Source organism: Phyllobates terribilis, unplaced genomic scaffold, assembly GCF_046119375.1.
Source record: "Phyllobates terribilis strain yellow unplaced genomic scaffold, ASM4611937v1 Scaffold_1__5_contigs__length_1240528914, whole genome shotgun sequence".
NCBI lineage: Eukaryota > Metazoa > Chordata > Amphibia > Anura > Dendrobatidae > Phyllobates > Phyllobates terribilis.
Window position 1 is genome coordinate 710,310,042 of NW_027362761.1, and position 23,330 is coordinate 710,333,371.

At 47.7% G+C, this 23,330-nt stretch overlaps 1 protein-coding gene across 1 annotated transcript; it reads right to left on the bottom strand.

Moving 5' to 3' along the window:
- Nucleotides 1–10,931: 10,931 nt before the first annotated feature.
- LOC141170353 (gap junction beta-1 protein-like) lies at nt 10,932–16,204 on the bottom strand. Its single transcript, XM_073655153.1, has 2 exons — nt 15,969–16,204; nt 10,932–12,054 (listed from the first exon to the last, which is right to left on the bottom strand). The coding sequence occupies exon 2, from the start codon at nt 12,042–12,044 to the stop codon at nt 11,361–11,363; it is 684 nt and encodes a 227-aa protein (XP_073511254.1). The 5' UTR covers nt 12,045–12,054; nt 15,969–16,204; the 3' UTR covers nt 10,932–11,360.
- Between the last annotated feature and the right edge of the window lie 7,126 nt (nt 16,205–23,330).

The window sequence follows — 23,330 nt, forward strand, 5'->3', positions numbered from 1 at the left end:
TGGGGTGTCCATCAACCAGCCATCCTCCACTCCATCCATCTGGACCATCGAGATCATTTCACGTGTGCGAGTGCTCTCATGCTTGCACACATGACAAGGGCCGCCGCTGTGGTGTGCACTGATGGAAGCCGTGTGCTTACAGCCGCTGCTGCGGTGCAGAACCTCTGGAGCTGATGATGACGCAGCAGAGTTGGTTCAGCTCTCCACAGGCAGAGCTTAGTTCCAGGGCAGTGAAGATGTTGTTGATATGGAGGTAGCACTCGTGGCGCAGTGTAGTGCAGGGGGGGTGATGGCGCAGCAGTAATAATTCACAGAGACAGTGGGGATGCAGTCTTCCGGATTTACTCACAGTTCTTACTTTGCTCCTGGCTACAACTGCAGATCATAACTTCCCACGTCGTCCTGTGCTTACTCAGGGAGGGGTTCAGCCAACACTCAGGTACCTCCGGAGTACATAACGGGACCCCCTTCTGTGTGTTCCTTCTGGCCTTCTCCCTGCACCTCACACCCAGTGTCCCAATCCAGTGACCGCGGACCTTGTCGGGCGACGTCTTCACTGTCCCCTGGGTCCTCTATGGCCACCTTCTGGTGAGATAGATGTGGCTAGTGGCTGCAGCACCTGAAATGCTGCAGCCTCCGGTTACCTAGTTGAATATTGCAATTCTCACTAGTTAGGGGCCGGTCCCCTCTGCGACCCGATCCCTCCACCGCCTGGTAGATTCGGGCGTATGGGTGGCCTCCAGCACTGCCCGTACCCCTGGGATCCTTTCTTCACTCCTGGAGCCTTCTCTCTGCTCCCGTTCCTTCATCCTCTCCTTCTCCTGGGCCTCCTCACTCAGGCCTGCGCTTCCCTGAGCAGAGCTCCTACAGAGCTCCTGCTCCCAACTCTTCCTCCCTCTAGAATGTTCCACCCTCTCTTTTATATCACTTCTTACTGAGCTCCCTTGAACTACTTCCTCCACCCACACCCACTACATGGATCCCCCTGCTTTGGTTCCCCCCACTCCAGCCAGGGACAGGGCTCAGCAGGAGAGCGACGCATCTTGCCCCTCCTGCTGGTCTGGAGTGGTGTAGTGTTGGATGCAGGTGCTTGGGTCCCGGGCAGTACTCCTTCCTTACCTGAGAGTTAGATACCACACCTCTGGGTTAGATGCAGTACCTCTGTGGCGACTGAACCCACAGGGGCGCAACATATACACAGCAGGGGGCCGCACGTAGCCATCTATACACAGCGGGAGGCCGCACAGAGACATCTATACACAGCAGGAGGCTGCACGTAGCCATCTATACACAGCGGGAGGCCGCATAGCGCCATCTATGCACAGCAGGAGGCCACAAGTAGCCATCTATACACAGCGGGAGGCCGCACGTAACCATCTATACACAGTGGGAGGCCGCACGTAACCATCTATACACAGCGGGAGGCCGCACGTAACCATCTATACACAGCGGGAGGCCGCACGTAACCATCTATACACAGCGGGAGGCCGCACGTAGCCATCTATACACAGCGGGAGGCCGCACGTAGCCATCTATACAGAGTGGGAGGCCGCACGTAGCCATCTATACACAGCGGGAGGCCACACGTAGCCATCTATAGACAGCGGGAGGCCGTACGTAGCCATCTATACACAGCGGGAGGCCACACGTAGCCATCTATACACAGCGGGAGGCCGCACGTAGCCATCTATGCACAGCGGGAGGCTGCACGGAGCCATCTATACACAGCGGGAGGCCGCACGTAGCCATCTATACACAGCGGGAGGCCGCACGCAGCCATCTATACACAGCGGGAGGCCACACATAGTCATCTATACACAGCGGGAGGCCGCACGGCGTCATCTATACACAGCAGGAGGCCGCATGTAGCCATCTATACACAGCAGGAGGCCGCACGTAGCCATCTATACACAGCGGGAGGCCGCACGGCGCCATCTATACACAGCAGGAGGCCGCACGGCGCCATCTATACACAGCAGGAGGCCGCACGGCGCCATCTTTACACATCGGGAGGCCGCATGGCGACCCCCAGATACATCAGGAGGCTGCACGGCGCCCCCCCAGAGACAGCGGGAGGCCGCATGGCGCCCCCCCATAGACATCGGGAGGCCGCGCGGCGCCCCCCCATAGACATCGGGAGGCCGCGCGGCGCCCCCCAGAGACAACGGGAGGCCGCACGGCACCCCCCCAGAGACAGTGGGAGGCCGCACGGCGCCATCTATACACAGCGGGAGGCCGCACGGCGCCCCCCAGATACATCGGGAGGCCGCACGGCGCCCCCCCAGAGACAGCGGGAGGCCGCATGGCGCCCCCCCATAGACATCGGGAGGCCGCACGGCGCCCCCCAGAGACAGCAGGAGGCCGCACGGTGCCCCCCCAGAGACACTGGGAGGCCGTACGGTGGCCCCCCAGAGACAGCGGGAGGTTGCCCTCATTATAATCCACCTATGGGTATAAGTGATTAGACGTCTTTATTCTTCGGGTCGGTGCGACTACAGCGATACCAGAATCATATCTGTTTTTTATGATTGACAGCTGTCACACACTAAAAGATGCTTTTTTTGCAAAGACTAGTTTTTACATATTTTGAGAGCTATAATTTTTCCATATTTCGGCCGACAGTCATGTGACGGCTTGCTTTTTGCAGGACAAGTTGACGTTTTTATTGGTACCATTTTCGGGCTCGTGACATTTTTTGATCGCTTTCTATTCTGATTTTTAGAAGGCAGAATAAACAAAAAACATCAATTCAGGAATTGTTTGTTTTTTTTTTTTATGCCGTTCCGCGTGTGGTAAAATTGATAAGGTAGCTTTATTCTTCGGGTCAGTATGTTTACAGCGGTACTACATTTATATTTTTTTTTTATATTTTGGCGCTTTTACACAATAAAAACTATTTTATGGAAAAAAGAATTGCTTTTGCATCGCTTTGTTCTGAGAGCTATAACTTTTTTATTTTTCGGCAATTGGAGCTGTCTGGCGGCTTGTTTTTTGCGGGACAAGATGACGTTTTCAGCGGTACCATTTTTATTTACAATCATCATTTTGATCTTCGTTTTTTATTTAGCTTTTTTACCGTGTTCACTAAAAGGGTTAACTAGCAGGACAGTTTTATAGGTCAGGTCGTTCCGGACACGGCGATACCAAATATGTGTACTTTTATTGGTTTATTTTTTTTTTTCATAAGATTATTTATTTATGGGTACAATATATGTATATTTTTGTATTATTATTATTTTCATTTTTTTTATATATTTTTTCAATTTTTTTTTTACATTTTTTTTCACTTTCTGACATTTTTATAAATTTTTCACATTGTCCCACTATGGGACTTTCACTTTTTGCAGCCTGATCGGCTGCATGGCATAGAAAGCAGCAGCTCCCTATGCCATGCAGCCTGTCAGCGCTGCACAGGGAGAAGTTACTTTGGTCGTGCACTGCGCATGACCAAAGCAACTTCCTGCCTACTGGTGTCCCGGATGTTGTCATGATGACGTCGGGTCACCATGGCAACAGCCGGGACCGGACTCAGACGCAGCGAGACGCCGGCAGAGAAGGTAAGTATAGCGCTTACCTCCTCTTGCCACCGGAATGCTGCGATCGATTTCGATCGCAGCATTTCGGGGGTTAATGTGTCGGGAGCGGTGCGGGACCGCTCCCTGCACATAGCACCGGGTGTCAGCTGTAACAATCGCCAGGGTGTATTAATACGTATCAGGCCCATAAGGCCCAGGGCACAGATACGTATTAATACGCCCTGGACCAGAAAGGGGTTAAAGAAACAAAAAGAAGGTTATGGAACAGCTGACAAACCTAGAAGTGGATGAGCACAGAAAACTTCCTCCAAAGTTGATCACATTATTAAGAAAAAATCAGTATCTGATGTCTATAAAGGTGCTGTACAGATTTCACACTAAATGAACAAAGAATATGGGGGGGGTCAAAGTGAGTCGCCAAACTGTGGTGTGACGGCTAAGAGCAGCAGGGTTGAATGCACGAGTTCCAGTCAAGAAGCCTTTCATCTCTGCAAAGAACCCGAAGGTCCGACTTGAGTTTGCCAAAGATCACAGTCAATGGAAAGAGACAAATTGGTCTCAGATGTTGTGGTGGGATGAATCCAAGTTCAATCTGTTTGATAGTGATGGCAAGCACTATATATACCACCCAATTTGAAAATGTAATGATGTAAGGTACCAAACACCTACAGTGAAACATGGTGGTGGCAATGTCATGGTTTAGGGCTGCTTTTCTGCATCTGCCATTGGCCCGCTGCATAGAATTGATGGAAATATGAATGCTACCATGTACAAGGATATACTGGAGAATGTAATGTTGCCACATGGTAAAACCAAAGTAGGCAGGGGATGGAAATTCCAGCAAGACAATGATCCTAAGCACATATCCAATGTAGTCAAAAATTGGATAGCTGTCACACTGTCTCTGTATACTGGAGGTAGGGGCCTAAGCTGACCCTAAGCTGGGGCCCTGACTAATCCCTCAACCTGGAGGTACTGTTAAAGGTACAGAGGTCCAGGCCGCCAGCGTAACCCCTACCTCCTGAGGATCCCTGCACCTAAGTAATCTAGTCCTGAGAAGGACCCCGATCACAACAAAGAGGACAAGTAATAATATGCCCACACACAGTACTTAGACGAACGAGACAGTACAAGGGAAAAACCAAAACCACCTTGCATACAAAGACTACACTACTACAACAGAGGGAACACGAACGGGAAAGGAGATAAATGATAAAGCGAGGAAGGGAAAATACACTCCAAATACACTTATCTCAGAAACTCCAAATACCACGATCCGCTCTGTAAGTCTGTATGAAAAGCTTTCACCGACACTTCCCAAACAGACCAGCAGGCATTTGAAGGAGACTCACTACAGCAGCATTGATTGCAGCTGGGCGAGGCTGGACCTCGTCTAGCACAGAGAGAAAGAGAATTAACTCCCTCACTGCCGAAAACACAAAGCACCAAAAAGTCAGCTGCGAGAAGTCAGGCTGTGTAATCGTGACGATCTTCGTGGCGACACACCCGTGACAGTACCCCCCCTTCTACGAGGGGCCTCCGGACCCTCAGGGCCAGGTTTATCCGGGTGAGTCGTGTGGAAGGCCCGAACTAATCGGTCTGCGTTAATATCCGACGCAGGAACCCACATCCTCTCCTCAGGACCATACCCTTTCCAATGAACCAGGTACTGAAGGGACCGGCGATTAAAACGTGAATCGATGACCCTTGATACCTGGAACTCCAAGTTACCATTGACCACCACTGGAGGGGGAGGTAAAGGTGACGGTACCACCGGCGCCACATACCTCTTAAGCAACGATCTGTGGAACACGTTGTGAATTTTAAACGTAGGGGGGAGGTCAAGACGGAATGCCACCGGATTAATAATAGAACTGATTCTGTACGGCCCGATGAACCTGGGACCCAGTTTCCAGGAGGGAACCTTAAGTTTAATATTCCTGGTAGACAACCATACCCGATCGTTCACACTTAGGTCCGGACCAGACACTCTCCTCCTATCAGCCATACGTTTGTATCGGTTCCCCATAGTATTCAGATTCTTCAGCACCCCTCTCCATACTGAAGCGAGTGATGAGGAAAATCGTTCCTCCTCAGGAACCCCCGAAGAGCCCCCCCTACTGAAAGTACAAAACTGGGGGTGAAAACCATATGCCCCAAAAAACGGGGACTTACCAGTGGACTCGCTCCGCCTATTATTGAGAGCAAACTCTGCCAGAGGTAAGAAAGAAGCCCAGTCCTCCTGGTTCTCTGACACAAAACACCGGAGATATGTCTCCAAGCTCTGGTTCATACGTTCCGTCTGACCGTTGGTCTGAGGGTGAAAAGCCGATGAGAATGACAAATGCATCCCCCGCCGTGCACAAAACGCCTTCCAGAACTTGGACACAAACTGAGACCCCCGATCAGACACCACATCGGAGGGTACCCCGTGAAGCCTCACAATCTCCCCAATGAACACCTGCGCAAGAGTTTTAGCATTAGGGAGAGCCGGAAGAGCGATAAAATGTGCCATCTTGCTGAACCTGTCCACTACAACGAGTATGACCGTTTTACCCGAAGACGGAGGGAGGTCCGTAATAAAGTCCATAGACAGATGAGTCCAAGGACGCTCCGGGATCTTCAAAGGTAAGAGGGCCCCAGACGGACGGGTATGTGAGGTCTTAGAGCGCGCACAAACCCCACAGGACGCGACAAAAGTTACCACCTCCTTATGTAAGTTAGGCCACCAAAACCGACGCGAGAGAAGATCCACAGTTGCTTTACTCCCCGGGTGTCCTGCCAAAACTGAGTTATGGTGTGCCTCGATCACCTTTTGTCGCAACTGATCTGGAACAAACAGTCTCCCCGGAGGTCCAACAGGGGCGTCCCCCTGAGCCTCCAATACCTCCTCCTCCAGCTCAGAGCATACTGCCGAAACCACCACCCCCTCCTGAAGGATAGGAATCGGGTCGTCCGTATTCCCGGCCCCAGGGAAACTACGAGATAAGGCATCCGCCTTTACATTTTTTGACCCAGGACGATATGTAACGACAAAATTAAACCTGGTAAAAAACAATGACCACCTAGCTTGTCTGGGATTCAGACGTTTCGCGGACTCCAGATATAGCAGGTTCTTGTGATCGGTGATGACGGTGACCGGATGGACTGCCCCCTCCAAAAAATGGCGCCACTCCTCAAAAGCTAACTTAATGGCTAAGAGTTCCCTATTGCCGACATCGTAATTCCTCTCAGCGGACGACAATTTTTTAGAGAAAAAGGCGCACGGATGCCACTTACCAGGGGACGAACCTTGTGACAATACTGCTCCCACCCCTACCTCGGAAGCGTCTACCTCTACAATGAATGGCTGTGACGCATCAGGTTGAATGAGTATGGGTGCCGAGGCAAAACATTTTTTCAAGCAGGAGAATGCTTGACAAGCCTTGTCAGACCACCTAGAAAAATCCGTCCCCTTTTTAGTCATGTCTGTGAGAGGCTTAACCATGGACGAGAAATTACGAATGAACTTCCGGTAATAATTAGCAAACCCCAGGAAACGTTGTAGTGCCTTAAGATTCTCTGGCCGATCCCACTCAAGAACTGCCCGCACTTTCCCAGGGTCCATACGAAAACCGGACGCTGAAACCAGGAAGCCTAAAAACTGGAGTTCCTGTACGGCGAACACACACTTTTCCCATTTGGCATACAGTTTATTATCCCGCAAGATCTGTAACACCTGCCTAACGTGCTCCTGATGAGACACCAGATCCGGCGAGTAAATTAAGATATCATCCAGATATATGACAACAAACTGTCCCACCAGGCGGCGAAAAATGTCATTAACAAAGTGTTGGAACACCGCCGGGGCATTAGTCAGACCGAATGGCATGACAAGGTTCTCATAATGCCCCTCTGGAGTGTTAAACGCCGTCTTCCACTCATCCCCCTCCTTCATCCTAATCAGATTGTACGCCCCCCTGAGATCCAACTTAGAGAACCATTTGGCGCCCACGATCTGATTAAAGAGATCGGGAATAAGTGGGAGTGGATACGGATCTCGGACCGTAATCCGATTAAGTTCACGGAAATCCAGGCAAGGGCGTAGGCCTCCATCTTTCTTCTTAACAAAGAAGAACCCCGCAGCCACCGGTGAAGATGAAGGTCTAATATGCCCCTTAGCCAGACTTTCTGAAATATAATCCTTCATGGCCTGCCTCTCAGGACCAGAAAGGTTATACAACCTAGCTTTAGGTAACTTGGCCTCAGGGAGCAGTTTTACAGAACAGTCATACTCGCGATGAGGAGGTAGTTCCTGACACCCTTTCTCCGAGAATACATCCTCAAAGTCCGCCAGAAATGGAGGTAAGACCCAAGGAGTAACCGCACCGATGACCGTGTTCATGCAGTTTTTATTACAGAATTTACTCCATTGGCTTATCTCTCTGGTTTGCCAATTAATAACCGGGTTATGCTTAGTTAACCAAGGAAGGCCCAACACTATAGGAGTGGGAAGACCCTCCAACACGTAGCAAGACAACAGTTCTTTATGTATCGCCCCCACTTGAAGTTTTACGTCATGCACAGCTTGCAAAAAACTTCCCTGACCGAGAGGCCTGGCATCGATCGAGAATATGGGGATGGGTTTAGCCAACTCACTCAATCGCATACCTTGAACCCGGGCAAACCGAGCATCAACCAGATTAGCCCCGGCCCCACTATCCAGAAGAACAGATATCCTCTCAGTTCTCGTACCCACCACCACCTCCGCCGGTACGAGAAACTGAGACGAACCTAGGGACGAAATACCTACTCCCAGATTGCCGTCCACCACACAACCTGGGATCAACAGTTTTCCGACGACTCTTCACTCTGCAAGGGACGGGATGGACACCCCCCAATAAAATGTCCCTTTCTCCCGCAGAAGAAACACCTTCCTGTCTTATGGCGCACCACCGGTCCCCTCCCCCGAAATGATGTCCCTCCTAATTGCATAGGCTCCTCTGGACTGAACAGGGGAACCACCATATGAGGGGACCTTGTAGGAGGTGGAGTCATCACAGGGGGTCGAGTTATCCCGCACCTCTCCCGAAGCCGTCTGTCAACGCGAATAGCCAGGGCCATAGCGGCTTCCAGTGACGCGGGAGAGTCATACTGTGCCAACACATCCTGTAATTTGTCGGATAAACCTTGACAAAACTGGCTCCTAAGAGCCGGGTCATTCCACTGGGTGTCCGTGGCCCACCTACGGAACTCCGAACAGAATTCCTCCGCCGGACGATCTCCCTGCTGGATCCTACGTAACTTAGACTCAGCAAGGGAGATCCGATCTGGGTCATCATATACGAGTCCCAGAGCAGCGAAAAACCTATCCACTGACTGGAGAGCCGGGGAGCCCGGGGGAAGAGAGAACGCCCAAGATTGTGGGTCCCCTTGTAGGAGCGAGATGACAATTCCCACCCTTTGTTCTTCACTCCCCGATGACCGAGGCCGCAGCCGAAAGTACAATTTGCATGCCTCCCGGAAAACAAAAAACTTGTCCCGCCCCCCAGTGAACCTGTCAGGGAGAGCTACTTTAGGTTCTGGTCCGGCTTGCTCCAGAGGATGCAAAACCTTGGACCTAACGTCCGCCAGCTCCATGGACAAACTCTGCAACTGCCGAGCTAGACCGGCTACTGGATCCATGGTAGCTGGAGAAAAACTAAGTGGGTCGGTGAAAATGTCACACTGTCTCTGTATACTGGAGGTAGGGGCCTAAGCTGACCCTAAGCTGGGGCCCTGACTAATCCCTCAACCTGGAGGTACTGTTAAAGGTACAGAGGTCCAGGCCGCCAGCGTAACCCCTACCTCCTGAGGATCCCTGCACCTAAGTAATCTAGTCCTGAGAAGGACCCCGATCACAACAAAGAGGACAAGTAATAATATGCCCACACACAGTACTTAGACGAACGAGACAGTACAAGGGAAAAACCAAAACCACCTTGCATACAAAGACTACACTACTACAACAGAGGGAACACGAACGGGAAAGGAGATAAATGATAAAGCGAGGAAGGGAAAATACACTCCAAATACACTTATCTCAGAAACTCCAAATACCACGATCCGCTCTGTAAGTCTGTATGAAAAGCTTTCACCGACACTTCCCAAACAGACCAGCAGGCATTTGAAGGAGACTCACTACAGCAGCATTGATTGCAGCTGGGCGAGGCTGGACCTCGTCTAGCACAGAGAGAAAGAGAATTAACTCCCTCACTGCCGAAAACACAAAGCACCAAAAAGTCAGCTGCGAGAAGTCAGGCTGTGTAATCGTGACGATCTTCGTGGCGACACACCCGTGACAATAGCAAAGAAAAATGTTCACCTGTTGCAATGGCCAAGCCAATCATCTGATTAAAACCCTATAGAGCACCTTTGGGATGAGTTAAGGCGACAAATTGGGACCTTTAATCATAGCAATAAAGATGAATTTTTGCAGATTTGCAAATGGAATAGAGCAAGATCTCTTAAGATGTTTTGAATACCCTAGTGGCTTCAATGCCCCGTAGGTGTGGTGCAGTAATTAAAGCAAGAGGTTATGCTATAAAATACTAAGTTATGGCATTGTAAACAGTGAATTACTCTCTATGTTGTAAATCAATAAATAGTATATGCAAAACTTTTGTCCGTCAGTTTTCTTTAACTAAATGACCATATCTACTGTATATTCAAAAGCATTTTGGTTAAAATTATGGTCTTGTATGATGACAACTTCATGCACTTTCATTTCATCACCAGAGAAATGGCATCACAACTACCAGACAGAAGTAATCACACTAAAAAAATGCAAAACTTTTGGTTGCTACTGTACTTTAAAAAGCAAGTAGGGTGTTTGGAGGTTCTGTTGGTAGGAAGTGTAGCCCATGCTGTTTTTTGTTTCATATCTATAGTTTTCTGTTTACACTCCTGCTGCTATCAATGGCTATAAACTGCCAAATCATATAGTGTAACCGTATGATAACACATAGCACAAGCTGCAGCTATATATGTCCGTTTCTTAAAAAATAATCACCAGTTAAAGGAGTTGTCCACTACTTTCACATTGATGCCCTATCCATAGGATAGGGCATCAGTGTATGATCGGCCGGGGTCTCGCACGTGGCACCCTCGCTGATCAGCCGTTATCGGTGCCGGCGGCGGCCGCCAGCCAGAAGTTCTTACCTGCGGTGCTTGGTGGTCAAGTTGTGGTGGCCGGCGCTTGTTACTGCACGTCCGCCTCCTATTCTATTGAATGGGAGGCGGATGTGTAGTACCCCCCGTCGGCCACCACAACTTGATGGCCAAGCACCGCAGGTAAGGACTTCCGCCGGCGCCGATAACTGATCAGCGGAGGTGCCGCGTGCAGGGACCCCGGCCGATTATACATTGATTCCCTCTCGTACAGATAGGGCATCAATGTGAAAGTAGTGGACAACCCCTTTAACAAGAGTAGAGTCTTTACTCATACAACACTGGTGACAGTTCAGTTACCTAGAACTGATACCTACTTTAATGTGTTTGCAATCCTTTAGCTAGACAATGGGGTCCTTCTTCTTCCGTGTGCATCACTTATGCAACAGATTAGTGTTTGACATTAATTCTGTTCTTAAAAACATGAGGCATTTATTAATAATTGTAATATATCGGAAGTGTATGTGAACTTTGGACCATAATCTTCATTGGAAATGTTTGGTTTCTGCTGACATTTGTTACTGGAAGAGAGCGCAGAAGTTGGGTGTAAATGTTATTCATGTTGCAGATGTCGACAATCTGTTCACATCCACAGATATATTCTGCAATAAAATGTAAGGTTGGAGATGGAATGACCTAGAAGCGCTGTTTTTTATGAGGCACCTGAGCGGTTGATGAACTGTTCATGTGCTGCATGAATGGTAACCTGCCAATTAACTCCCACAAGCAGATCATGGCACTGATGCCAGATGCTGCACATAGACACAAGCTAAAGATATTCTTCACAGTTGAATTTACGTCTGTACATATAACGAATTTTTCACAAAGTGTAGATTGGCAATGAATTGTCCTCCGGTGTACAAAGCCTTCTGTTATTTTATAATATGTTAGAATGAAGAGGACCTCAATAATAATCCTACTTATCAGTCCAATAAAATGAAGGTTGAACTGTACTTTCTTTCTTCTAAGTTGGGCTTGTAACCAGCCGTTCCGTGCCTGAAAGGTAGATCGGGCAAAGCACGCCACACATAGTGAGTGTGTAAGCAGGGCTACCATTTGTAAGGAGAAAAGGTTGAAGGAGGAGATAGGAGAGAACTCATCAAAGCAGCTCGGCAGGCATAGTAACCTTGTAGAGTTGCAAAGAAAATCTTTCTCTTCATCCAGCCATACTGTTTTACATCCAAGAAGCAAAATTCCAAAGCGAATGAATAAAAGTACTGATAAAATTGCCCGACTTATCTTCGATGCGATTGAGGACACTCCACTCAAGAGGCAAGTAGTGGTTTCTACCTCCTGAAATACCTCAGGTGACATGGCCATAGTGATGAGCCTGTAGGAGATAAATCCCAAACATTTTTTTAGCCCAAAAATTTCAAAAGCACTTCCATATAATAAATATTAAACCTACAAACAATCGGAAGATTTGCGCCAGTTGAATAAAATAGATTATTTTATTAACATATAATTAAAATCCAAATAAAACACATAAAAGTGGGAAAGAAACTAGAACAGACAAAAAACCTACAAAACCCAGTCCTGTCATAATATGTCCACCAGATGGAGCCAGCGCTCTAAATCACAATAATCACTGAACCATAATTATATGAAATCAGATACACCATATTCTAGAAAAGAAAAAAATACTGTGTAGCTTAACAAAGTAAATATACTGCAAGCTTAAATCACATAAAGTGCTGTAAGCTAAAGTACAAGTCAGCTACAATTTATATAAGGTGCAATTAGTAGTGCAAAAGATGCTGGCACCTCCATAAAGCCACAGATATAGGGGATCATTAAATAAAAAACAATAACAGTGATCAGAAAATGGTAGATAGAAATAAATAAATCATTAATGATTAATAATTATATGACCTTGGCAGATGAGGAAACCCAAGAAGAAGCAAGCCGCGAAACGTGCGCGTTTATGCACTTTATGTGAATTTATTTTGCACTTGCAGTATCTGTGGTCTTGAGGAGGTGCCAGCATCTTGTGCACTACTAATTGCACCTTATATAAATTGTAGCTGACTTGTACTTTAGCTTACAGCACTTTATGTGATTTAAGCTTGCAGTATATTTACTTTGTTAAGCTACACAGTAATTTTTTCTTTTCTAGAATATGGTGTATCTGATTTCATATAATTATGGTTCAGTGATTATTGTGATTTAGAGCGCTGGCTCCATCTGGTGGACATATTATGACATGTCTGGCTTTTGTAGGTTTTTTTTGTCTGTTCTAGTTTCTTTCCCACTTTTACGTAGTTTATTTGGATTTTAATTATATGTTAATAAAATAATCTATTTTATTCAACTGGCGCAAATCTGCAGGAGATAAAGTAGAAAGAGGTGTAAAATAATCTTGGGGTTAATCCAGTCGATTCACTCAATTGAGCATTGCTCACAGCATAATGCCTGAGTCCATCAGCCTTGATCAAGACAAAAAAGTAGAAAGGAAATGCAGCACTCCAATGCAAAAGATGGTTTCAAAAGGAACATCTTCATTATTACATCAAACAAGAAAAAAGAAATGTTTGATCAAGCTTGATAAAGACTCAGATGTGAGTCGCAACGTTGCTTTGTTTTGTTTGATGTAATGAAGATGTTCCTTTGAACATCTTTTGCATTGGAGTGTCGAGGTTCCTTTCTAATCTTTTTATAAATAAACTTACATTACAATACAATATCTTTAAAGAGTCTTCAACGGGGGAAATAAAACACAACGTATTGTTTATTGTAGAACATCTAAAATTGCTTTGAACAGGTATGCATTATGTTCTCAGTTCTTCAACATCACACACAGTAATCCACCCAGCAAGTGTTCCTTTTAGGTCTGGGAGTCCACACTTCTGTTTTTTCTCAATATTATGTGATTTTTATGTGCTTGGTAAAGTTTTGAATTGTTTCACCTTAAGAAACCAGGTGAAGTTAAAATATATCGCAAAACTGTGTCTTTAAACTCATGCATTGGATTGTAAATTGCAGAAAAACACTATCAGCTCAATCTTCAGTCGCTATGATGGTGCACCACGAGTTTCCTCAAAACTGAATTTTATGGCATATATACTGTAATATCCCACGCTATATAGAACAGTGGAGGTCTTAGAACTGGAAGCCCCTTTCTGAGCAAATCAGATGTTGGATGAGAGGGGCCTCTTTGGTTTAGGAACCTATGGACACAATGGACAGCCAAGCTTTTGTACCTTTAAATTACATATTTCTGCCTGCAGCTGTTACAAGATGGAAGGTTAATTGTGGACAGTGCCAACTAGAGCCATAGAGAATGATGGGGCTGGGGGAAAATGTCTGCAAGTGGGTAGCTAACTAGCTAAAGGATAGAAGGCAGAGGGTGGTTATAAATGGAATATACTCAGATTGGGTAAGCGTCACTAGTGGGGTACCACAGGGGTCTGTACTAGGCCCAATGTTATTTAATATCTTTATTAACGACATAGTCAACGGGATAAATAGTAAAATATCAATATTTGCAGATGACACAAAGTTATGTAAAACAATTAATACAAAAGAGGACAGTGCAGACCTACAGAGGGATTTGGATAAGCTGGGTAGGTGGAGCATTAAATGGCCAATGAGGTTTAACGAGGAGAAATGTAAGGTCATACATATGGGAAGGAAAAATGGAAGTCACCAGTACTCACTGAATGGGAAATCATTGGGGAATTCAGAGATGGAGAAGGACTTGGGCATCTTGATTGATAGCAAACTAAATTGGAGTGCCCAAAGTCAGGCCGCTGCTGTAAAGGCGAACAGGGTAATGGGATGTATCAGAAGAGGTATAGCTGCAAAGGATGAGAACATTGTTCTTCCACTGTACAAAGCACTGGTCAGACCACACTTGGAATACTGTGCTCAGTTATGGGCCCCAATATATAGAAAGGATATAAATGAGCTTGAAAAGGTACAAAGGAGGGCAACAAAATTAATAAAGGGAATGGAGGGACTGCAATACCCAGAGAGGTTGGCAAAACTAGGACTATTCAGCCTGGAAAAGAGAAGGTTGAGGGGGGACATAATAAATGTGTACAAATATGTTAGGGGACAGTATAGAGACCTTGCCCGGGATTTGTTCAAAAGGAGGGATAATACGGTAACAAGAGGGCACTCACTAAGACTGGAAGAGAAAAGGTTTCAGCACCAGCATAGGAAGGGGTTCTTTACGGTAAGAGCAGTGAGAATATGGAATTCACTGAGTGAGGAGACGGTAATGTCGGATTCACTACACCAGTTCAAGCGGGGACTGGATGCATTTCTAGATACCAGGCAGATTTCAGCGTATACTTAAAAATAGAATAAAATAGTAGGTTGATACAGGGATTTATTCTGACTGCTGGTTTCAGAGTCGGGAGGGAATTTTTCCTCAGGTGAAGATTGGCTAAATCATTTGGGGTTTTTGCCCTCCTCTGGATCAACTTTAGCAATTACAGAACTAACAGGTCGAACTTGATGGACGCAAGTCTTTATTCGGCTTTACAAACTATGTTACTATGTTACTATGTTATAATCCATAGTAAGTGCGCACCCTCTTGTAGCAGAGGATACTATAATAATAATCTTTTTATTTATATAGCGCCAACATATTCCGCAGCGCTTTACAATTCACAGACATTATTGGCACTGTCCCCATTGGGGCTCACAATCTACATTCCCTATCAGTATGTCTTTGGAATGTGGGAGGAAACCAGAGAACCCAGGGGAAACCAACGCAAACACGGGGAGAACATACAAACTCCTTGCAGATGTTGTCCTTGCGTGAAACTTGAACCCAGGACCCCAGTGCTGCAAGGCTGCAGTGCTGACCACTGAGCCACCGTGCTGCCCTATTTTGCCCTACTGGGCAAATTTCACCAAATAAATTGTATAATAGAGAAAATGCTAAGGGGCTGTCCAGGATAAGATAAAATTATTTGATTTTTGTTTCAGAAACGTGTGCTGTGCCTGGAGCTTCTGATTACAAAGTTCTGTAAACTCCCAATGAAGAAGTGTCAGCGTATCTGAAAAAGCAGTGTTTCTTCCAATCCCGAAAAAAACTTTCAATATGGCGGTCGACTCACGAAGAAACGAAATGCTTATACAATAATAAATATTATATCTTATGTTCCTTAAAACTCTGCTGTAGTAGACCCAGGCATCAACATCACTACTAAGTCATAATAAACTATATGTTTTAAGTTCCACAATGAGCTATGTGTTTGTCATTCATGGATTAAACCACATTATACAGCTTACCTCTGTGCAGTGTCTGACCTACAGTGTTCTGGGCAATCTCCTCTGATGCCAGACCAGTCCCCTGCAGTGTGAGTCTTCTGCTTGGATCTCTAGTCCTGCATTATTGTCTCTGACCTTCTGGTTGTGGTTAGATCTCTGTCCCTTGACTATCATTGAGTCCTTCTATGTTCTTGTTTGATTTCTTCCCTGTTTCTATGACAAGGTTCTTCCTCATTTCTGCTCTGAGCCTTTTGTTTATCCACAAACAGAGGCAGCATTTGGGAGGGGTATAGCCTGTACAAAGACAGGTCAAGAAAGAGGTGAATGCACCTGGGCTGCCATCCAAAGCGCCATATAAACAGAGGCCGGTACAAGCTAAGGAAACAAGCCTGCAGGTGTCAGGGACCATAAGGGTTGAAATATGGCTCAGTGGTTAGCATTGCAGTTCTGGGGTCCTGGGTTCAACATCCCACCAAGGACAACATCTGTAAGGAGTTTGTATGTTCTCCCCATGTTTGTGTGGGTTTCCTCTGGGTTCTCCTGTTTCCTACCACACTACAAAGACATACTGATAGGGAATCTAGATTATGAGCCCCAATGGGGACAGTGACAATATTGTCTGTGAAACTCTGTGGAATTAATGGTGCTATATAAGTGAGTAAAGTAAATAAATAGTTCTAAGAGATATTGTGCTATCTGAATACAATGCATGGAAAATATTCCAAGAGCAACATAGACAATACTGAAAAAGTTCTTAGTGTACACAGTAAAGAAGAGGCCATATAGAAATAATAAAATTGTGCTGGATTTTGTCAAACAGGACAAAATAACTGTATTTCTCCTTCCATCCGCTTTCTTTCATCTGTTTATATTTTAACAGCTCGTTCCTTTGAAGAAGGGAGTCCTACATCACCCCCCTACCTAACAGCAATGAGGATAGGATCAACCAGGACTAGACCTTTCTCTGAAGAGCATGGTCTGCTTCTATGGGCACCTATGGAACATACTTATCCTGGTTAATAGAATTTAGAATATTTTTTTATAGTTTATAGTGGAATTTCGAAAGTGGAATATACTTAGTTGCTATGTGCAATTAGAATATTTTCTGAGTGCTGTGACATCATACTAAATCAAATGACATCTAATGGTCCTCACCAACTTATTACTTATTATAAGTCCGTCAAGGTCCTGGTCATTTTGGCATAGGAATGGTACCACACACTGTCCTGACAAATGCTGAATGTGAACAGAGCCTAACTAAAAACAACTGTGTGGTGAATATAAATGGTCAAAATGATTATTTCCAACCAAAATATAAGAGTGGATTATTTATGTAGCCATCTTGATAAAAAAAAAATCTGACAGGGAACACACCAGAGAGATCCCACAGATCCCACCGCTGCCACTAATTTGTCAGAGGACACAACTCTGCTGCCTCCAATCGTCAGGACAATTACACAATTGGCTAACGAGAGATGGACGAGGCCATAGCTGTTTCCAATACTAGACAAATTATTGGGGAACTCACAGTGAGCGTATGGTATATACACCTTCGATTACAATGCATGGAATATATACAGTATACCCCAACACGATCACTGTCAACTACACAATAACAAAAGGAACCACTAGTTGCCACCACCAATCATTTATACCGGCCGATTGAACATCCGTTACAAGTAGTGCATGGCTTCAGGGGTGCGGTTTACAGAGCAAGCGGAATGGAGCTATTAAATTTTACATATTTAATCCGGAAAGATAGGCAGTGTTTATAAAAAAACATACAAAGATTTTACAAAATGGCAACAAAACAATACAGTATATACAATCACTTGAAATAAAAGGGATAACAAAAGAAAAAGTACTAAACCTGTGTCATGGAAATGGCTAAGAGATTAGCAGAGAGAGGTAGTCTTTTTAGGAAAATAGAACCACAGCAAGCTGTACCTTTCAAGACTGACAAATTACAAAACTCAAACTCTGCTTTTTATGAGCTCATATGGAGGGTTGGTCATGGATGTGCTAGGTCTTTTAAAAGTTTATGAGATCCCCAACTTTCAGGATATCTTTTCTCCTGGAGGTCCCAGGCAGGATATATTGTTGTCATGTCACCTATCACGATTTTACCTTTTCATAGAGATGAAACATGGCATGGATAGCATCATCCATCTGACCAATATTAAGTTCAAGGTTTTCGTCCGACCTTACAGTGATATGAGTGAATGCATTATGTTTGTCCCTTCGCCACAACGCCAAAAATATATCTCTCATGAATATTGGATCGATGCAAACCCCAATATTCATCACTGACCACTGGCTCCAGATAGTCTGATATAATTCCTTAGAACAAAGGAAGCTCTTGCCTCGTGACTGAAGCCATGCCGGAATAAAGCTAATTTTCTCCCGGCAGCCGGGGTCTAAGTACCATAGCTGGGCAAGTTCAAAATGCTATTAATCTGCAGATTAACCCCATATCTGCAGGTTAATAGCATTTTTTCACAAGACATGTTTCCTTTAAACAAGTGTACAACCAATGTATTTAAAGGTATAACAATTAAAAACATAATAGGTCATAATTCATGAAAAAAAAAATAATTTTGTATAATCAATGTAACATAGTGTAGCGCTGGCGTCCCTGCCCTCTGCTAGGCAGGGACGCTGCTCCCCTCACCGCTCTGCTCCGTGCCCGGCGTCCTCTCCCCGCTCTGCTGTCAGCGCGCGCTCCTTCCCGGCGTCCTCCTCCCGCTCTGCTCTCAGCGCGCGCTCCTTCCCGGCCCCTGTGCTTAGGGCGCGCGCGCGCGCGCTCCCCTCCTCTTAAAGGGGCCGCGCGCGCCGTCCTAAGGAGTCCCCGGCCAATGGCCGGAGGACTTCATCATATATAAGGCACCTCCTCCAAAATGGAGGTGCCCGAGCAATGTTGTTTGCACCTGTGTCTCACCTGTGCTTCAGCCCTCAGGTCCCGCTGCCAGTTACCTGCCAGTTACCTGCCAGTTTCCTGCCAGTTACCTGCCTGATTCCTGCCTGAATACTTGTTACCTGTCTGCCAGTCTGAGGTCCGACGGTCTGCCTTACTACTCCTGTCAGTCTGTCTTAAGGACCAGCCTGCCCGCTCACCTGGGAGCGCACATCAGCTACCTGCCTGCTTTCCTGAGGTCCGACGGTCTGCCTTACAACTCCGGTCAGTCTGTCTATGGACCAGCTTGCCCGCTCACCTGGGAGCGCTTCTCCGTTACCTGCCTGCTTGCCAGCCCGGAGGCTCCGTTGTCACGTGCTGTGACCACCAGCTATTCCAGACTCTTGCCCGCTCACCTGGGAGCGCTTCTCCGTTACCTGCCTGCTTGCCTGCCCGGAGGCTCCGTTGTCACGTGCTGTGACCATCAGCTACTTCAGACTCTTGTCCGCTCACCTGGGAGCGCTTCTCCGTTACCTGCCTGCTTGCCAACCCGGAGGTTCCGCCGTCACGTGCCGTGACCACCTGCTATTCCAGAGACTCTCGCTTGCTCACCTGGGAGCACACATCTACCATCTGCCTGCTAGCCTACCCGGAGGCTCTGCCATCACAGGTCGTACCTACCCTTTACCCAGAGACTGCCCTGATCACTTGCCGTATCTCCCTGTCCGTTCATCCAGAGACTGCCACCCGCTCCCTTACAAGGGCCGCCCCCTTGTATAGTAGCTCAGAGGTTCCGCCTCCCAGACCCGTTACAGTTTGCTCGGGCCATGGAACCCGGTGGCACCCAAGCTCCCTCGCTCTCGGACCTCTGTCTTGAACTGTCCCGTCAGAGGTCCCAACAGGAGTCTATCCTGGGTCACCTGCGGAATGTTAATACTCGCCTGAACACTCTGTCTGATCCACCAACAACCTCCGCCAGTGCCATATCTTGCAATCCGGCAGCTCCGCTGCCCACTAATACCATGGTATCCTACCCCGGACCCCGGCTTTCTGCACCTCCTCGCTTCGGAGGCGACTCCGTCCAGGCTCGGGGCTTCTTAAATCAGTGCACCCTGCATTTTGAACTTTTGTCCTACCAGTTTAACTCCGACCGGGCCAAAATTGCCTTCATCATGTCCCATCTCACCGGGGAGGCCCTGGCCTGGCTAAATCCTCTATGGGAGAGAGGAGACCCCCTGGTGTCCAACTTGCCTGCTTTTCTCACGGCTTTCCGGAAAGTGTTCGACGAACCCGGACGGAAGACCTCATCTGCATCATCGTTGCTATGCCTCCGTCAGGGGAGTCTCACCGTGGGCCAATATGCCATACGGTTCCGTACCCTTGCCTCGGAGCTGGCCTGGGATAACGACGCTCTGGTTTCCGTCTTCTGGGAGGGTCTGTCCGGCCGTATTAAAGATGAACTTGCCGGTCGGGACATTCCTACCACTCTCGATGACTTAATAACTCTTGCCACCCGGATTGACCTACGGTTCCAGGAGCGTGCCAGAGAGGTCACCCGTGAGAGGAGGTTACCACGTCTAGCTCCTACTTTTCAGAAACCCGTCACTCCTTCTGTCTCTAACCAGGTACACCCTCCTGAGCCTATGCAGGTCGACCAGACCAAGATGGTCAAGACCCATCAGGACTTACGCCGTGCCGAGGGGACCTGCTTCTACTGTGGCAGTAAGGAGCACCGGATCCGTGCCTGCCCGGAGAGGTCGGGAAACGCCTGTGTCTAGGTTCGCTCAGAGAGGTCCACCTAGACAAGAATAAATCCTCTCCATCCCTGCTGTTGTCAGTTTCAATCGTCTACGGGGAGAACCGTTATTTCGAACTAGCCCAACTGGACTCTGGAGCAGCCGGGAATCTTATTTCACAGTCCCTGGTAGAGAAATACCGCATCCCCACCAAACCTCTGGCTGTACCCTTGTCTGTGGCTGCCGTGGATGGGGGTCTCTTACCACGCCCCATCCAACTCATCACCGAATCCATTACTCTGCAGGTGGGAATGCTGCATTCTGAGAGTATCTCCCTTCATGTTCTGCCTGGACTCTCTCACGCCCTCTTGCTAGGTCTGCCTTGGCTCCAGAAACATGCACCCGTGCTTGACTGGCAAACCGGAGAAGTCCTTCGCTGGGGACAAGACTGTCATAAGACCTGCCTGGTTCCCGTCCATCCCGTCCGTCCCTCTCCTACCCCAGCTAATCTACCTGGACTACCAATTCCTTATTGGTCTTATGCTGATGTCTTTAATAAAAAGGAGGCAGAGACATTACCCCCTCATAGACCATACGACTGTCCCATCGACCTGTTACCCGGTACTACTCCTCCCCGTGGGCGTATTTATCCTTTATCCGCTGCTGAGACCCGGTCGATGTCCGAATATATTGAGGAGAATCTGGCCAGGGGATTCATCCGGAAATCTACCTCCCCGGCGGGAGCAGGCTTCTTTTTCGTCAAAAAGAAGGACGGCTCTCTCCGTCCCTGTATAGACTATAGAGGCCTAAACCAGATCACGGTGAAGAATAAGTATCCCCTTCCGCTCATTCCAGAATTATTTGATCGTCTGAGGGGGGCTAGAATCTTCACCAAACTAGACCTCCGTGGGGCGTACAACCTGGTTCGTATCCGTCAAGGGGATGAATGGAAGACGGCATTCAACACCCGGGACGGCCACTATGAATACCTGGTAATGCCCTTTGGTCTCTGTAACGCTCCTGCCGTCTTTCAAGAGTTGGTCAATGACATCTTCCGGGACCTTCTCTACTCCTGCGTAGTGGTGTACCTGGACGACATCTTGGTCTTCTCTCCGGATCTCCAGACTCACCGGAGGGACGTTCGTCAGGTCCTGCTCAGGCTCAGGCAGAATCACCTCTTCGCTAAATACGAGAAGTGCCTCTTTGAGCAGACCTCGCTTCCGTTTTTGGGCTACATTATTTCTCAGACCGGCCTACGAATGGATCCAGAGAAACTGTCTGCCATCGAGAAATGGCCTCGACCGGAGGGGCTGAAGGCCATTCAGCGGTTCCTGGGCTTCGCCAACTACTACCGCCTCTTCATACCACACTTCTCTTCCCGGACTGCCCCAATTTCCGCGCTCACCCGTAAGGGTACTAATCCCAAAGAGTGGCCGCCCGAAGCAGAAGAAGCCTTTCTTTCCTTAAAACAGGCCTTCTCTTCCGCCCCGGTGCTGCATCGCCCGGACGGCAACAAGCAGTTCTTTCTGGAAGTGGACGCCTCCTCCTCTGGAGCTGGAGCGGTACTTACTCAAAAATCTTCTTCCGGGAGGATGGTAACTTGCGGCTTCTTCTCTAAACTCTTCTCCTCCTCAGAGCGCAATTATTCCATAGGAGATCGAGAGTTATTGGCCATCAAACTGGCATTGGAGGAGTGGCGTTACCTGCTTGAGGGGGCTCTTCACCCGGTAATAATTTACACTGACCACAAGAACTTGGCTTATCTCCAGCATGCCCAGAGACTTAACCCGCGCCAAGCCCGGTGGTCCTTGTTTTTTGCTCGTTTTGATTTCGTCCTTCATTTTCGCCCGGCTGACAAAAACGTCAAGGCGGACGCCTTGTCTCGATCCTTTCTGGTATCTGATCTCGAGGAAGATCCGAAACACATCATCGATCCCGCCAGAGTAATGCAGGTGGCTCCCGTGAGTCTAAATCGTCTCCCTCCCGGAAAGACGTTCGTATCAGTACCTGATCGGGAGAAGATCCTTCACTGGGGTCACTCGTCTAAACTGGCTGGCCACGCTGGTCAGAAGAAGACCCTCCAGCTTATTTCCCGGCACTACTGGTGGCCTACCCTGCACAAGGATGTAATAGACTTTGTTTCTGCCTGTGTGTCCTGCGCCCGCAACAAGGTTCCGAGACATCTGCCAGCCGGTCGCCTCCTTCCGCTCCCAGTACCTGCTGCCCCCTGGCAGCATATTGCAATGGACTTCATAACTGACCTCCCACCCTCTGCCGGTTGTACGGTCATTTGGGTGGTCGCTGACCGCTTCTCCAAGATGGCTCATTTCGTTCCCCTGCCAGGCCTCCCGTCTGCACCCGAGCTAGCTAGAGACTTTATTCGTCACATCTTCCGTCTTCATGGCCTGCCCCTCCACATCGTGTCGGATCGTGGGGTACAGTTCACCTCACGCTTCTGGAGAGCCACTTGTAAACTACTAGACGTCACCCTGGACTTCTCTTCCGCTTACCACCCACAGTCCAATGGTCAAGTGGAGCGGATCAATCAGAACCTGACCAGTTACCTCCGGCACTTCGTTAATGCCCACCATTCTGACTGGGTGGATCTCCTACCATGGGCCGAGTTCTCTTACAATAATCACGAGAGCGAATCCTCCTCCAAATCCCCGTTTTTTGTAGTCTTTGGTCAGCATCCTCGGATTCCTTTTCCTGTCTCCACCTCGGTGGACAACCCGGCTGCGGAATCTCTCGTTA